This window comes from Ischnura elegans, chromosome 3 (assembly GCF_921293095.1).
Source record: "Ischnura elegans chromosome 3, ioIscEleg1.1, whole genome shotgun sequence".
In the NCBI taxonomy this organism is placed as follows: domain Eukaryota; kingdom Metazoa; phylum Arthropoda; class Insecta; order Odonata; family Coenagrionidae; genus Ischnura; species Ischnura elegans.
Genome location: NC_060248.1, coordinates 65,659,282 through 65,677,195, shown reverse-complemented (window position 1 = coordinate 65,677,195; position 17,914 = coordinate 65,659,282). Strand labels below are relative to the sequence as shown.

At 35.6% G+C, this 17,914-nt stretch overlaps 1 protein-coding gene across 1 annotated transcript; it reads right to left on the bottom strand.

Annotated features, from left to right (window-relative positions):
- Positions 1–105: 105 nt before the first annotated feature.
- LOC124155945 (regulator of MON1-CCZ1 complex) lies at positions 106–17,300 on the bottom strand. The gene is made up of 13 exons (XM_046530175.1): positions 17,022–17,300; positions 16,728–16,889; positions 16,493–16,636; positions 15,077–15,251; positions 14,642–14,963; positions 12,708–12,813; positions 9,595–9,757; positions 8,899–9,248; positions 7,009–7,104; positions 5,215–5,535; positions 3,688–3,827; positions 2,741–2,895; positions 106–321 (listed from the first exon to the last, which is right to left on the bottom strand). Exons 1-13 carry the CDS (start codon positions 17,127–17,129, stop codon positions 239–241), a joined length of 2,325 nt encoding a protein of 774 aa, XP_046386131.1. The 5' UTR covers positions 17,130–17,300; the 3' UTR covers positions 106–238.
- Between the last annotated feature and the right edge of the window lie 614 nt (positions 17,301–17,914).

Here is a 17,914-nt window from a genome sequence, read left to right as displayed (position 1 = left end):
TATTAGGCTAAGAAGCTTTGACATGTTTCTCTGATGAAGGAATTTACACTATGACAAAATGCACTAAGCAAGGCATAGGTTTGTACAAAAATTAAAACTCCATGATAGAAATAAACCCTTCATATTTTATTTCGAATAGCATTTTACATCACATTAATAAAAAACAACAATATTGGAATAAAAGCTTTTTAGAGCTTTGTAAAATCAACAAAAATAAATTAACAAATGAAGGAGTACATCACGTCCACTCTGTAGCTCGAACCACACCAGGAGTTCCAAACAGCTTTTGATAATGTTTAACATAGATATCACAGTGCTCGCCTAGAAAGAAATGAGATAATCAATACCAGTGAACTAAAGATTGATATGATGCAATTATACTTCACATATTTCTTTGGATAGAAATTTATTCCAAATTTAAACAATTATCTATTATTGACTTAGGATCAGAAAGAAGTTTTCCTATTTTTTGACCTTCATGACTTTAGACCATTTTAATTGTAAATTTGCTTAATGATGGCCAGTATTCACAATTTATAATATCAAAAACCTTTCATTCCTGAAGAGAGCAAATTCATACCATATAGGTAAATCACACTAAAAAGTATGAAAATAAGATAATTCAAATATTTCCACAATTGATAGAAAAATTGAAAAAAGTTAAAATTTTTATAAATATGTAGGTAAAGCCACAGACACCACACTCAAATCAAAACAGGGTTCGCTAATCCCTTATCCATAACTTTCACTAATGAGTCATGATGGGAGCAGATGCAAGCAAAAAAAATTTCCTCTTTTCAAAAAGATTAGGTAATAAAGAAGTCACAAAAATCTAACCACATGAAAAATAACAAAAAATGAAGGAATTATTTTGGAAAGAATAAATCCATGCCTTCAGACAAGCCTTCATCATAAATATCACAAAATCATACATCCACAGCCTGGTTTCTGGATGGTAATCACTTAATTCTATTTGAATTCAAGATCCTTAATTAAATTAGGATATCATGGTGGCCTAATTGGTAAGATATAAAAATAATGAAAATCTTTAAAAGATGGCCGTAGATACAGTGGAACCTCGATCTTCAGGGGGATGGATGAAAAAAAACGATGAATGCAGGAAAACGATCGATGCGGGACTGTTTGTCCAGGTTGCCTTTGTCCCAGGAAACGCTGGATTTTAGCGAATTATAATATTCATCAATGGATTCAAACAAGATTTTAGCTGATTACAGGAATATTATTACTTTATCGAAACACTTAGGTCATATTGTTGATTCGACTTATATCTCTTTCAAATATCCTAAAGGAACATGCCTTGCTAAAAAATGTTTGCACTCCACTCGGAATTTTCACAGCTATTTCACTGTAAAAATTCTTATCCATCATATGCCATTTCAAGTACACATATATACGAGAGAAATGCGCATGTTATGCCTCAAACAACTGATTTCGCAGTCGCAGTGATTGATTATGAGATGGATCAAGAAGGCCAAAAATAGTTCATTATTTGAAATGTTCCTTTCTTGCAATTAAATTTTTAATGTGATTGAGGCAATGAGGCGTTAATCGTCAGCGGCACGCCCACCTGACCCTCGGCTTCATCCCACTTCTTGTTTTCACCAGGTATCTCGCTCTACCCCCACCCCTGCCGTAATGTGCTACTGGACATACCGGGGCGTTCTGCAATATTCACGCGCTTCTAGCCCGGATTCTTTTCTTCATCTTCAATTATTTTCAGTCCATCTTTTAAAAGTTCTCACTTGTTTCTTTGGAAGGGCCATGGCCCGAAGGCGAATGAAAATAAAACTACATAATCAAAATGAAACCGGACTTTACTGAACCCACACGGTAAACACTCGCTGGTTTTAAGTCAACCCACCCTGGAAAGTACGGAACCATTCGTGCGAGGTGAAGTTCGGAACTAATGCTATCACGTACGGTGTAAGCACAGCTTACTGCAGAGGGTGAAGCATGACTATATGACTGCGCAGTGAAATTTTTTGCCCTAAAGAGAAGGCAACTCAAATATGCTTTCATGACGAGTAAGAATGATCAACAAAAATTGAGAGTATGCAACCCACGTGCCACCCAAATTGTATGACTGGGGTGGTGCGTGCTAACTCTCGGTGGGATATCTCGGGAACCAAAGGGCAGAAACGAAATAAATTTGATATGTTACTGTGCAAATGTCTAATGAGTCGTTGTAGAAGACAAAAAAGTGATAGAAAAATCCGAGAATGACATCATCTTCACTTATGTCTGAAAAACACTCAAAAATACCAAAATTTCTGAACTTTAAGTGTGATGCAGCACGTTTTCCCAGCATCCCATTGCAAAAATAATTTTCATGATATATTTGCTCACCAAATGGAACAAAACTGGGGGGCGTCCCAAAAGAAATTCAAAAACTTAAAAAATAAGGACCACCCTATTGCCTCACCCCCATTAGCAAGGATAATGGATAGTTGACTACACACACACACATAGTTTGCAGCACTAAATGACAAGTAATTACCCTTCTGCCAAATAAAGTCTGAACACTAATAACAGTGGAAGTGACTAGGAATGATAAGGGATTTTTAAAAGCAACTGCTGTATCGATTGCCAAATAGCTAAGGGTTTCAGTATATTACACTGAATAAATAAAAATTTCAATAGTAACACCTTTCATGAATAGAAACAACAATGCATAAAAAATTGAAGTTAAATGTTCCTGCTAACTACAAATGATACAAACCTTTAGGGAAGGCAGGACCATGTCTCAGCCTAAGATTGCGTCCCTCGAAATACTTGAATACTGAAGCAAAAAGAACAGGATCACCAGTGGCTCGTGCTGCTTCAAGATATTTACGTGCAGATATCTGATCTACAGATCCATGGTTACGGACAAATCTATAAAATATGAAAAACAGATTAAAATCATTTCACCCATCAAGCAAACAAAATTTTATAACTTGAAGTAAGGTCAAATGGGATAATAAAAAAATCTTAATTTAAATATTAATATATAATCAATTTCCTAAAATTGCAATAACAATCTTGAATCAGTAGAGACAAAACATGACCTATTTGAAACCATTAATAAGTCGGTATCCTCAAGCCAGCTCAATTGCTTTTGTAAGTGATCTATTTTTTGCACAGAAATATTGAATTTCTCAGACGTATGCTAAATTCCTCATTAATGGTAAAGCAGATGTTTTATATTCCATTGTGCACACAATAAACAATATGAATAGCGTTACTTTTTCAGAAAGTTGGAACCATGTCTAATGCTAGTAATGTCAAACATTGAACACCCTATAATATTGCTTATTATACCATACATCAAAATACCCATGTCAAAACCATGACTTTACTTCATAGTAACAAAAATGTTATGAAAAATTTGTTTACATTAATAAGAGTCAACAGTAATTGGAACAAAAAATAAAAGGATTAATTATGCACCAAAATATAGACTAAGGTAAGATAATGAATTGGAACAAAAAAAGCAAAAATATAAAGTCATTTAAGGCAGGGAAATGTTACTCATAAAATCATGTAAATCTGCCCCCATTTCCACCACTCAAAAGTAATCTTTAAAGGAAAGTGACTTTGTATCCTCTAAAATACCCATTAAATGTATTAATTATAGTTCATTGAGATTTTTATCCCATCTATTACATTTTAATTTTATTAACTTACCTCAATGCCGGTAGAATTTGCTGCCGAGACAACAAAACTTCAACAATTTCCTCTTGAGCTCCAGAGAGTCGCCTAAGCATGTCTAGGGCTAAGGTATGAGCAGCAGGATACACATTTTCAAGTGAAAGAAGTAGACAAGCCTGAGGATCAAAAAGGAAAATTATTTTTTTAACACATATACAACCTCTTAGTTAGTACAACCTCTTTACATAGTAATGGAGCGGACCAAAATTTGAGCAATTTGATGTATGGATGTTCACTATAGAGAGGTTTTAGTGATATGCACAATTTTTTTCATATCCTTTGGAAATGGAAGGCACTACTGCCTTTTAAACCATTATATTTATGCGTTTAAATAAACATGCTTGCATTAGTGAACATATATGTTTATTATATAATGATAACACAAAGCGAGTGCTATCCCGTGATTTTTACCATGATTCAAGAGAAAATGATGTGATCTCTCTTAATTCATCAGTCACTTAAAATGATTAGGATAGTTAGACATCTCTTTTCTTATTTACTCTTAGGTATGCTCTCATATGGAACTAAATGGCCATAACTAATAGTTAGTGTGAAAATTAAAGCATATTAAAGGTGAAAAAGAAAAAAAAGTGTGAAACATTTATTGCTGAAAATATCATTCTATGTACGTAATCGTGGCTGAATTAATGGTCTCTAGTTATCTCGGTACAATTTGCGAAGGTAGTTAGGCAGTCTTGGAGGTGTCTCCTTGGTATGATAAGTGAAGGTTTTATGAGATAAAGAGGTTCACTACATAGAGGTTTTATTGTATTAAATTAAATATCCAACAAATTGGGTTTGCATTTTGCATGATGAATACTATTCAGATATTATTTTCCAACAGTTAAATATAGAATATAAATATATTCAATTATTAAATTGATTATTCCAAAAAATACAGAATGATGCATAAATTAACCCTACATAAAAGGAGATGGTCACAATGTGTCAGCTACAGCTATTTTCAAAGAGTAGCAGTAACTAAGGCTAGAACAAATATCTAGTGTGGAGAGAATTATTATGATTCATTGCCAATAGCATGCAATTTTAACTTGACGTAAAGTGTATGAATTCAAAGTGCATTTTTGCAGGGATTAAAATTAAGGCTGACTTTCAATTTCTTGTTTTAAAGTTCAATACTATTCAAAGATTGCAACTGGAGTAATGAATAAAGCAAGACTTTACCACTGTTTGCCTGCAGCTAAACCTGAAATAATTATGTTTGGAGAGAATGCAACAATAATTCAGTTTTTGTCGTAGATATTAACAGGAAATATTATGAGAATTATAAAAAGAACTCCAGAAACATATCTTTCACTCCTAAAACTTCAAGAAACAAAAGATCAAACTGGAATGGATATGTATACCATAATGTCTCGTAAATATTCCAACAAAACAGAGAAATTCACACATTTCATTCCACTAAACGTTAAAGGATAGGCATGAAGTAATGTGCATGAATTGGTACATATATCCATTTACTCCACAATGACGCAAACTTACCAGTGGTTTTGAGTCTCCAATAACGTGATACTGTAAAAACTGGTGAAGTTGGAAGAAAGCTCCACGTCTCACAAGTGCATTGATGAGCATCTCATGAAGGTAATGCTGTACTGGAATTGAGTGCTCCGAGAGAGATCGGATGTACTCTACGAGAACAGCAGAAGCAAAGCGCCCTCGAGGCCCTGCCCACCACGACTCTTCTGTGACCTCTGTTGATGGCCTTGACGGCTGAAGGATCTTCCCGCTGACTTCTCCAGATCCTTGATTAGACCCCATTTTGATGAAGATATTGCTATACATATCTGCTTGGTCAAGAACCACCTTAAAGAAAGACACAAGGAATTGAAAGCAGGTTTTCTGACAAATAATAACCAAGTCAGCACTGAATCACAAAGATTTTCAGATGTAATGATGAACAACTGTGATTATCACTGATGTAGAGAGAAAACCACCCATTGTGAAGGAATACTTGAACAAATTCAAAGTAATGGAGTTGCAGCAATGACGATTCTTTATTTTTATAAGAATTTCTGCTCATGAAGTACATTTAAAACTTTTGAAATCACTCAGACACTCTCAAATTGTGAAATTATTACTGACAGTCGCATTTGAAGCGTCATGTCTTTATAACTAATCTTAATTCCTAGTTCTGATATTTCCCTGTGACTGATACTAAAGCAGACGACATAAGAAGTGCAGTGATTTTTGTGAACTTTGGTTTCTTTTCATTGCTACTCCAAAACTTAAGGCATTGAACGTTCTTCCCTTCTGAGGCAAGATTATTAATGAGGAGAAAAGGCTCAAATTTGAGGCTTAGATAAAATCACGAATTGGCTCAGCTGCTGCTTAACTCGATGGCTCTCAATTCATATTACAATGTCCACTATTTCATGTGTCCTAATTTGTTTAACATATGAATAACTTAGAGAAGGCATAAACACACAATACAACCTATGCTAATTTAAAATAAATACAAAACTTCTCATTATTTATGCAAATTTCTAGCCTCAAGAATACCATGTAAATAAGACAGTGTGCACTTTTCTGAAGTCTATATTTGTCAAGAAAAGTAACGGTAGGCCAATATGAAACTTATGGTCAATCAAAGTCATGGACTTCACATTTTGTAATTATATTTGTTAAATCACTATTAAGCCACAAGAGAAGGCAATAAAAAAATTGGTGCTTTTGGATGAAGTGATAGGCGATGAAATGAAGAAAAATTGCAGTTTTCTTGGTCAATTAATATGATAGCACTTTTTCGAAATGCTTTCAGAAAATTTTTTTCTATCATGTGAGGTTATAAAATATGTATTTGCTGTGTGAATAGTGCAGTAAGCTTGGTTTGAAGTTCAAAGTTCACAAGCGTCGGCCCACATATTATGTAATTTGCTGATAATGAGGTAACCCTCCAGCCCCCTCAACTTTGTTATATATGTGCTCTACTGTATTTCAAAAACAATTTACAACTTTTAATTTATAGTTAATTTTAACTACTCAATGATAAATTGCAAAAAAATGATGGTAAAAACCTAAGCTGATGGTGAATCCATGCAAGTGACTCCATGATAGTTTCTCATATGTCATTCTCAAATATGTATGTTAAAATTATTTTTTTTTAATTTCCTCACATTAATTATGAAATTTGATGACATTCATGTTATTTCAATGGCAATATCCATCTTAAAATGAGATCCTTGGATTGATTGTTAACTTCTATAGAACGGATTTGTAGTACATAATTTTAATTCCATCATTTTTCACATATATTGACACCAGAGTATAATAACTTACTAGTGGCTGAGCAGATATGTTCCCTTGCTGAGAGGAGGATGAGTTTGAACTCTGTGTAGCAGACAGATGAGATGATCCAGAAGCAGGCAGACTCTTCTATTAGAAAAGATTATCATGTTTCAATACTATTTTGATTGAATGGCATTTATTGAGCACAAAGCATAATCAAAGGACCCTTACATAACCACTATTTAGATTTTGTTGAACAGGACAAGAGAATTATTATTTCCAAATTTGTTTTCCATTCATATTAGAAAGAAGGTTAAAAAAGGCCATCATATTCACTTGAAAAATCACCTTACTATGACCCCACATGTTTTTGAAAATGCAATTAATCCAGGAAGAATATTTAATAGTGAGAGTTTTGCTCACTATAAGTATAATGAATTATTGAGGCAGCCAACTCTCATAAAGCTTTGTAAAAGAAATATGGGACAAGTTCATTAAGGTTTTACTTTCCAGTCTTTAAATAGAAACATGAACCAAAAATGGTCCAATTATGTAGCATATTCTGCTCAAAAGAGACTTATTTGAGTGACAAGATATCCACACTCACAGGCATGGAAAAAGTAGGATAAGACCTTGGTTACCCAGTGGTCTAAGGTCACATGAAACTCGTTGTCTAACTAGTCCTAATATACTATGCAAGTGTGCATCTGTGGACTTTACTCCTAATACATCACTCAGTGATTCAACCTGAGGGTTGGTTTGGATAGCTGATGGTAGAGGTCACCACATACATGTTAGTTTCTCAAATGCAGAGTATGGGGGCCATTTCCTTTCCCTAGGGAGATGAGCTCCATACTTATTAGTATTATTAAAATCAGTTTCCATTCCAAATGGTTGATTCCGATAGGTTGCCACAAGATAGACTTTTTTGAGTTTGAAATGTATTACTCTAATAGGGTGGTTTCCTATTATTTTTTTATTGCCTAAATCGAAAGAATATTACTCCTGGAGTACGTATTTCACGCTTTTAGATTTTTAAATGACGATATCTATTTTTTGCAATTAAATGAAAAGTGAAAATTTTCAAGTGCGCGAAAACGTGACGGGTTAAGTATGAATGCCGGGAAAACTCTGTGTGACGTCGTTCTGGTTCCCGCTGCCGCAAGTGAGGTGACCTTGGGACGAGGCTCTGAGTGCTGATACGACGCAGGATGCTAGCAGGAAGCAGAGTGCCATGCTAGCTGGTAGTGCTTGGCTAAGTAAGGATTATTAATACCTTATCAAACGAAGAAAACTTTCCGACCTTAGCCAGTTTTAATAGGTGATTATTAAGACATGTTTCCCTGAGCTCTGTGCCTCATGCAAGCATTGGTAATTTCAGACGATGTAAAACTCCTATCTACTCGTATAGAAACTAGGTCCCTGTGACGACAGGTGGAGTGGCATCGCATGGGCGCCAATCTGGCCTTTTTCAAATGAGGATAAAATTTACCCTTGCCATTTGTCTAAACCGGTATTTTTAAAACCAAATAAATTGTATATTATGAATACATTAATGGTGGGTAACGAATTGCAGTCAATGCCTTTCGTTTTCTTTGATGAAGGAAACTACCCCATTACTAACAACTCTGTCGCAATGAAAATTTCAAAACAACAAATTCCTATCCTGTTGCTAACCAATCAGAGTCAATGGTTCAGAATGAAAACCGATCATAATTATTAAGATCAGTGTCAAGCACACTCCTCCCAGGCCACCTTGTGCCTTGACGAGGATTTTATTTTTGGGGGTGTCCTAGGGTTACACCTAGGCTTTGAACTCAGGACCCTTTGATCAGAAGCTAAGCACTCTCACCAATTTGCTAGGGTGCTCCCATGAATCATTTCATCAAATTAGCGAACATTTCACAGAATCTGAGCTCATAAGGTAGCTCTAATCCTTACCTGAGCAGCTAATTTAGCTCTTGCATACTCATGATGCACTGCATTCAACCGGTCAAAAATTGCAGCCAAGGATGTTAGCCTGGATCCTGGATTTGGGTCGACATAAGAAGGTCTCTCAGTTTCGGAAGGACCACTGGGCGAAAGGATCATATCCTTCATTATATTCAGCAATACACGCCAAGCTTCTCCTCCAAGACTAGATCGATGAGTAAGAAAGTGGACCAAGCGAGGAGCTTGCGAGGGTAAGAGCAAATGCGCCAAAGGCTCAAGTTGAATTCCCACGCACCACAAACAGCCAAGTTTAGCATCAATTATGACATCAGGCTGGAAAACCACCCAATTTGGAGAATCTTTGGCATTAATTAAGGAATAATTGACTCACTGTTGCATATAAAAACTTTCAATAAAAGTAATAAACCAGAAAGTCAAAAATAATACACAGACATCAACAAATAGATTAGTGAAAAAACCTGAGCAAGGTAAATATAGTCATGAGCCTATAAACTATATTTTCCAACACCATCCTTTCATCAAGTCAATTAAGAACAAATTGGCTACAATCAAAAAACTTTACCAGCAGGTTAAAAAATGGTACCTAAATAAAATTCAGACTTATTAAATTAAAGAATTTATATAATGAGTAATTCACCTTTCAAGATGCTACTAGACATGCAAAGAAATCACGATAAAGGATACATAAATCACAAGGGATTTCTGAAGGTTCTGAAGGCTGGAGAGGCAAAGGCTGAGGAAGTCTCAAACTGAAGGGCCGAATAGGGCGAGGTGGTGCCACAGGCTTATGCCTAGTAATGCCACAATCAGTTTCACCAGGTAAGCGTATATCATACAGGACAGATGTCTGAAAGAACAACACAAAACACTGAAAGACTTCTTAGGCTAAAGATGAGACCTTTTACAAATACACCACAATAAATTAGAAAATAAATATATGTATATATTACATGGTAATAGCAACTTACGCATTGGTGACAGGGCACTGAAATGCAATGGATTTCAAGTTTGAAACAGTGGATGCATGGTGAAATAAAATAAGTGCATATATTTGGTCAGAAAACCTTCTCAGTCCTATCACTTATATAAGTTTTCCATATGCAAGCACTCAGGGGTTAATTACATCAGCTATTTGCAAGATACAGCAGACTCCTGATTATCCGGCTGTGGTATATCCGTGTTGCGGATTATCCATGCACTCGCTGAATATTTTCCCTGATCTTTATAAAAAATATAAAATTGGATGAAAAATCATCAGAATTTATCATCAATGCTAAGATACACCGGGCTTATCATTTCTGTTAGAATTCACTTCGTAAAACGTAATTGATCGAACCCTAGCTGCATTCACAGGAGCACCGTGTTCCTATTTTCCAAGCCTCTCAGTGCTCGACCACGCTCCGTGATTATGGATACACGTCCCGCAGCAGCTGCAACCCGGGCAACTTGTGCAAGACGCGACTACGTGGCGTTGTGCCTTACAGTGTAGTCTCCGACGTCAAGCAGTGGTTTTGAAGCATTTGTGCTAACCACTTTTCTTTCTGTATCCATGATCACACAGCCACGGATGAGTGGTTTTCGAAACCAGGCCTTACATGGAGCATTAATAATATAAGTACAACCATGTTATTGCCGCTGAAAAGATCGGGAACTGGCGAAAAAAGCTCTCAATGAGTCCGAGAAGCACTCTAGAATAACAGAATAACTGCAATAATAATAGTATACTGTTTGTTTTACGTAAATTATGAACATTTCAAGACACATTAAAGTGAAAGTTTGGGTTATCTGTGTTTTCCAATTATTCGTGCCGTCTCTTCCCATTATTAGCCCGGATAATCGGGAGCGTGCTGTACTTATTCTAGACACTGGTCATGAATGGAAGGGATGACAGATGGTTTTCTCTCTCGCTGTATTGAACTCAGTTACTTGACAATTTTAAATAGTTTAAGACAATAAATTACGCCGGTAGGTAATAAAAATCCTTTAAATATCATCATCCAATAAATAATTCCTCCCAAAGATGTTGCTAATGTTGCTGTTGCTAAGAGAGTGACACCAATAATATGAAAGAAATTCAGTGTTGATTCATATCAGCTAAGACATTTCTGTGAGAATTCTGCATCCTATTGTCAATAATATTTCATGGAATATAAATACTTCAAAAAATTGAAGTCTCTAGAAGTGTTGAATGGCGGTATCAAAATAACAATAAAAAAAATTAGTGCTAAGTTTCAGACATCAGTACAATATCTTTCAAGACAAAGAGCATGAATGATCATATGTTTATAACTCTTTTGAAATAAAGGTTAAAAAATGTTTCATAGATTAGGCCTTTCATTTTAATAAGAAGCAATGAAATCATTAAAAAAAACTTCACCAAACATTACCACATCATTTAATTTAAACTTTCAAAGCAAAAGATAAATGCATATTGTAACAATTCTCCTTGATGACAGGAGAAAACAGTGAGAGTAAAATAATGGTGGACGATGCAAAATAAAAGACATGGGGAGACATGTACTGGAAAGAGAGGCATTCCATTGTAGGTGTTGTCCCTCCTAATTTTTCTTCACGAGTACATTATTAAAGGCTAATGTGTTTGAAATTTGTATTAATTTGATTTGTGAAGTAATGGAACATGTCACTGCTCCAGATTTTTCTTCACAAGTAGTTATCCAGGACAATTGTGTATATAACTAATGTGTAAATTCGATTTGTGAATTAATAGTGAATGTTACAACATGGACATTATGGAAAATAATAAAATATGGTATAATTACAAAACAAGGTGTACAATGACTGAAATCCCTACTGTAAATTTGACATTAAGTACAAATTTTGAATGAAATATTTCCACAATTTATGAAATCCAAAGCAAGTAAATATTTTATCCTGAAGCATTTACCAACAATTTATGTGACATGCATATGGTGACAAGATTGAGAACCCAAGGGAGGCTCTTCAAGGATACAACACACTGGAGATGGAACCAAGCACTACAACTGATACGCCTGCGCTTCCGGGGAGGGGAGTGGAATGGGAAGGAAAAAGGATTGAGGCGCCGCCACGATAGGAGCTCGTCGACGTCTCCGGGGTACGGATAGGGTTAAAAGGGTGGGATAGGGTAATACCTTGCCGCTATGAGAGCGACCAGGACCCACTACTAGCGAAACCATACTCTAATGTGCCAACTATTTTGGAAGATTTTACTATAAATAAGTAAAATCCAAAGACCAAATCCTTGGATATGCATATGGTGACAGTGACAGATCTATGGGGGTAGAGGGAGCTATACCCCCATTGGGTCGAAATACACACAATATAAAATCCAAACTTTTGGCGGTTGCCACTTCGTACAAAAGTATTTAGTTATATTTTCTTACTTTAACAAATTGAAATACAAAATAGCTCTAAACTTAGGGCCCATTTTACACGATTGTAGTATGTTACAATCCAGTGGCAGACCCAGAGATGGGCATTTTCGGGCACTACCGGACAAGATGTGGCTGGACTGCTGAGCATATGATGCCACCAGCAGTCCAAATCGTGCACACAGCGCCACAGCCGGAGAGCAGGCCCGGGCATAGAACACTAGTGCCCGAAAATATCCACAGGGAGGAATGACGCCTCGGTAGCTTAACTGGCTAAAGCACTTGACCGGAAATCGGGGGATCCGGGATCGAATCCCGGTCAAGGCGAATGATTTTTTCTCTGTGGATCTTTCGCACGATTGTGCATTGCGGGTGACTCCCGTAAAAGTTATCACCGCGGCTAGTCCCGGTATACTTTAAACTGACCTTAGACGCTTCATGATGCACAATGACTAGATTATCCACAATGTTCACAGCAAATCTTCCACTCATGTTCAATTCAAGGATGTGTGATTTCTTGGGCTGGGAAGTGCTATTTAGAATTAAATAAAATACATCCATAAGAATCACATACTTCAGGAAAATACAACTGAAAAAAGTGACCATTTCCATCTGTCTAAAAGCTTATTTACGGAATGAAATATCAACACACAAACAAATGATCAATAATTAGGGAATATACATTACAAAGTTACTACACCAGATATTAGAGCAGAAAAATAATAACTCTGTCACACTATGAGACAATTTACTTAGAAATGCATTAATTTGAGCCCAGACTCAATCTCTAGCAAAGAAATAAATAACCAACTGAAATAAAAAAAACAATAAGACCTCTCTAACACAAAATGCATTAAGCACAAAAGAGCATTTAGCATTGCAAGTTATCATTACATTATGTCCTGCACAGACCATCCATGGTAAATGAAGCATATTCTAAACATAGGTACGACAGTATGAATGTAAACATGATAACCGGTTTAGCAGTAAATTCCTCTATAATTCAATAGAAGAAAATTGCCTCATCTCTTATCAGATTCAAATGGAATAACTTTTCCCAACTTCAGACATTGTGAGTGGTATGCTTATTTGTAACATAAGTAGCGGCTTGGTTTCAGATTTAGTTTTAATTTCATAGCTATCATGTTTACAATTTACATAATTAAAGGATGGCATCATAAAAAAAGCATTCGATTCACATATATTTAGTTTGATGATTATTTTTTATGCAATTTGTTTATTCTTTCAAAAAAATAAAAAAAACTCCACTCCTGTGAAAGTTTCAAATGAGGAGACAATACATATTTAATGCTCTTATCAACGTCTTTTGATATAAATCATTTAAGAACTAATTCTGTCATCCATATGATTAAATTTCATATTCCACTAATTTTCCATGACCATAGACTATAAATTCAAGTTCACTACTTAGCAATAACATAGCAGGAATTATAAACTCCTCATTATACTGAATAATAGAGACAATTATTTTTAACCAGTACAATAGAATAAAATGCCCAAAAAAATAATTTGACAAGAAAAATATATTGAATAGAAGTCTTCAGAAACAGAACTTTTAATTGTACGTAGGATTTGAAGCTCAATCGCATTCAGTCATGAAGTTGTGTGGAACTCATATTTCCAGCTTCACAGAGTATATAGAGAGTTCTCAATGTACTGAATCAATTGCACAAATGCTATCATATCAGGATTTTCTACTTTAAGGAGGAGTGCAGAAATTACTGTAAAAGTCAGACCAGTGCACCTCATGTGGTTATACTTTCCTTAGCTCTTGACTCAAAATGTGTACTTTGATTTTACACAGCGTCCACATTTCAATCCCTCAAGCTGTGTAACATTAAGGTTACATTACACACAACACTAGCAAATTTTCTGAGCAAGTACATACATGAAAATATTCTTTAACAATATTCCTAAATTACCAACTAATGAAGCCATTCCCATCTGGTAAATGATAGAAACAAAGCATCTGGCAAAACATATTTTGAAATAGTTTAACATTTTTATGAAATTAATCTGAAATGTTTAATCGTCATTATTATTAAATTAAATGAAATTTCCTGACTCCAGGATAACACTCTATTATTAAGTGTTTCGATGAGGAAGAAGGTAAGGTGAGTTGTAGTGATTTATGTAATGAATTAAATATAAAAACATCTGAATACAAAATATATTTAACAAAGATCCAAGGTATGTAAGATTTCCGACTGCAAAGATGGTTAAATTCATCCCAAGCTCCACTGGAAATAATAAAGTAAATGTTTTCAAAAATAAAAGTTATAGCAAAGTCCAGCCATACAAATAAACAACCATGGCAAAAATCAATCACATCCACTCACCCTTGTAGAGTGTAAATTACAATCTCGGCACCGAGGGGTTGATTGTTGGCAGGTGGATGAGGGACAATGGGCGGACGAGAGAAGTGAAGAGAACGCGGGGGGGCCGTTGCAGGAGACGCTAATGACGAGGCGATGGGAGTGGAGGACGGCGGCCTGGGGCGATGATGTCTCAAAACCAAAACTGATGGGTTCCCATAAAGGACACCCAATGTGACGTCTCGCTCTGGAAGCATTCCACTTGATCGTTGGCCACTAACACCCCAACCAGAACCATGAGATGACCCACCAGCCCCTGATGATGGTGCGCCAGTTGGTGGTTCAACTGCATGATTAAGAAAGCATAATTTGGCAATTAGTATCCCAAAGTACGCCAAATCCCGAGCTCACTAACCTAAACTATATATTTTTTTATTTCAATTTCATGTCAAAACATACCTTCAAACTTTGGAAGGCGAACAATATTTCCAGGTTTGAACAAAAATGGTTGTAAAGTGTGTCCTTGAGTTCCTGATGAAAGCAGGACCATGCTACTTCGTGGACAATGAACAAACCAAAGGGCACTACAACTTTGGCTGCGCAATGCTTTCAGCACCCTCCTCTCAGGTATAACCTGAATGATAATAGGAAGATTCGAAAAAGCACATTATATGGAAAAAAGTTATAACTAAATTAAGATTATATGAAACAAATACAAAAATAAGAATGATGCAACACATTCTAAGAACATATTCAACATATAGTAAAAATTATATTTATTACAAGAACCACACCAAATAAATGAAGTCCTCATAGGGATGATTTTGGAATAATTTTATAACTAAACAGTACAGGGAGATAACAGAAACAACAAACAGATAGCATCTCCTTGGAGTGGCTCCTTGAGTTAGCTGTCATACCAACTCCAAAGCTGTATTATTCAGATAAAGAGGACAAAAATGCCCATTGTGACCATATTTGTAGCCTTAACATTTGATCACAAGTGAATAATAAATGGGAAAGTCAACTTAACATACTATTTTATGCATGCACCCAGCTACCTCACAATTTTTAACACTCTCCACCTGCTTGAGGCTAAACCCAAAGCCAGCCACAATTTCTCACCAATAAGTACATATGAAGTAAAATTCCACTATTTCTACCATATACAATCCCTTTATTTGCTTGCTTTTGTTTTGTAACTATTTTCTGATGTAGAATGATGAAATCAAAGGCAATCCTATCTTTCCAATCAAAGCTATTATTTCCCAGTTCCATTTACATGTCACATTCCATTTCCCCTAATTCTACTTAATTCTCAAGGCATTACACAGCATGGACATCGTAAGATTTACATCAAAATCCCCATGGGAGGAAAGGACACACAGTATCTGATCCAGCCCAGGAGATTAGGAATGCATATAATACGACAAATTATATTTTGTCTTATTTCCTGTACTGTGGTAATGGAGGAGCTTACCTAAGGAACATAATAAAGCTCTATGATAGACACATGATTGAAAAAGCAATGGCATGCATCTCGAATGCCACAAGGCCATTGCGAATATTTTTATTTAGAGCTGAATTTCAATTCCAATTGGATTAACAAAAAAAAGCAACAGTTTTCCGAGATAACACTGAAGGGGCAATAGGATATCTTCTCTTTCTCCTACAAAAACAAAATGAACAGTATACTCTATCATCGTACCATAACTGCAACACAAATGTCATAGAAATTATGATTAATTATAAAGATTGTATAACTTATCCATCGTTATAAACTTGGAGTTAAACTGACAGCTACACAGCCATGTAATATAGTTTTTAAGAGGGTGCATTAAATACTATTCCAAATGAATACAAGGGTATACTCACTTGAAATAATTCAATTCCATTATCTGTGATAAATGCGATTTCGTTGTTTCCAGTCCAAACGAAACCAAGTATCATTGTATTTTTACCCTTGCAGCTTTGAGTGTACTCCACAGACTCCCTTTCGTACGGAAAGTTTACAAATTCCTGAGAGTTATAGAGAATTTATTAATGAAAACTAGCGTTTATAAGGATGCAAAAACATTAATAAATATGATGAACGGAATTCATTGCTTACCACAGAAGTTTTAGATCTTTGAATGGCCAATATTTTTTGATTAGGAGAAAACTTAATTGATATCACTGGGCCTTTAGGCTCCATCACGAAACTTATAGACGATTCCTCTGTAGGGCCTTTCACAACAACTCCGGTGGCTCCTCCAGAGCGAACCGTAAAAACCTATGAAATCATTAGAAAACAGAGAGAAAGAGATTACTTAAATTGTGCTTATGTTCACTCAATTACACGCAAAAAACATCTTAAAATGCGAGCAACATACGTTTTAGTATTTCGAGAGAGTTATCGACTCACCTGTCTATTGGAATCATCGAAAAAAACATTGGTTACACTACTAACAGACTGGAACCTGATAGGATTGGAACTTAATTCCAAATAATATTTTTCCGACGATGATGCCATTTTTGTTGATATTGAAAACGTTTTAGACTATCTAAATCGACGACAACATAGCAAGTGCCATAAAAGAATCGATACTGCTCCCACTGATATAAACAAAATCAAGCTGCATTCCAGCTCCTTCTTACGTGATCATACGCAGAAATCGGAAAATATACAGGTGGGGGGAGGGAGTGACACAATCCGATTCTCACTTATTTGTAGTTAGTTGAATAGCCACACAGCGCAGTGATTTGAATCAGGCAATATAGGCGCTATTTTTCAAATCGATTGTCGGAGCACCGCGTAGATGAATCGATGAATTAATTAATTTCAGACCATAGATATGATTTGAAGACCATAGATAGAATTGAATTGAAGTTGAATTCAAATTTTCAGCATTTAATATTATGAAAAGCAGTGCCATCTCCGACTGTATTCCTTTACTGAGACCAAAATTCAGTTGGCTTACTAGTGATGAGCGGAACTGTGATTTTCGGATCACTTCGTTACCTGTGACTGCTACTCATCAGTAACGGTGATTCTTAACTGTGATTGCGATCACCGAGGTGAATCACTCTTTAAAGTCATCGGTGATTTGTGGCGCTGCTATTCCTGCTACTTTGCCCAATTCCAAGGAATGAGCTCTTCTCAATAGGAACAAATAAACTTATAGAAAGTTGTAAAATTAGACAAAATATTTTTTTGAGGGAATAGTTCTGATTCCGAGTTTATATTACAACAATAAAGTAAATTTGATGTGGTAGAAGAATTGATAAGGGGCAATCATTTTTTATACGTATTTATAA

What these genes read in the sequence shown, in the direction of transcription:
- LOC124155945 (XM_046530175.1), bottom strand. Translation starts at nt 17,129, where the DNA reads ATGGCATCATCGTCGGAAAAATATTATTTGGAATTAAGTTCCAATCCT. An exon ending in ATGGAATTGAATTATTTCAA is followed by an intron (nt 15,252 to 16,492) that starts GTGAGTATACCC and finishes ATTATCATTCAG; the next exon opens with GTTATACCTGAGAGGAGGGT. An exon ending in GAGCTAAATTAGCTGCTCAG is followed by an intron (nt 7,105 to 8,898) that starts GTAAGGATTAGA and finishes CTTTTCTAATAG; the next exon opens with AAGAGTCTGCCTGCTTCTGG.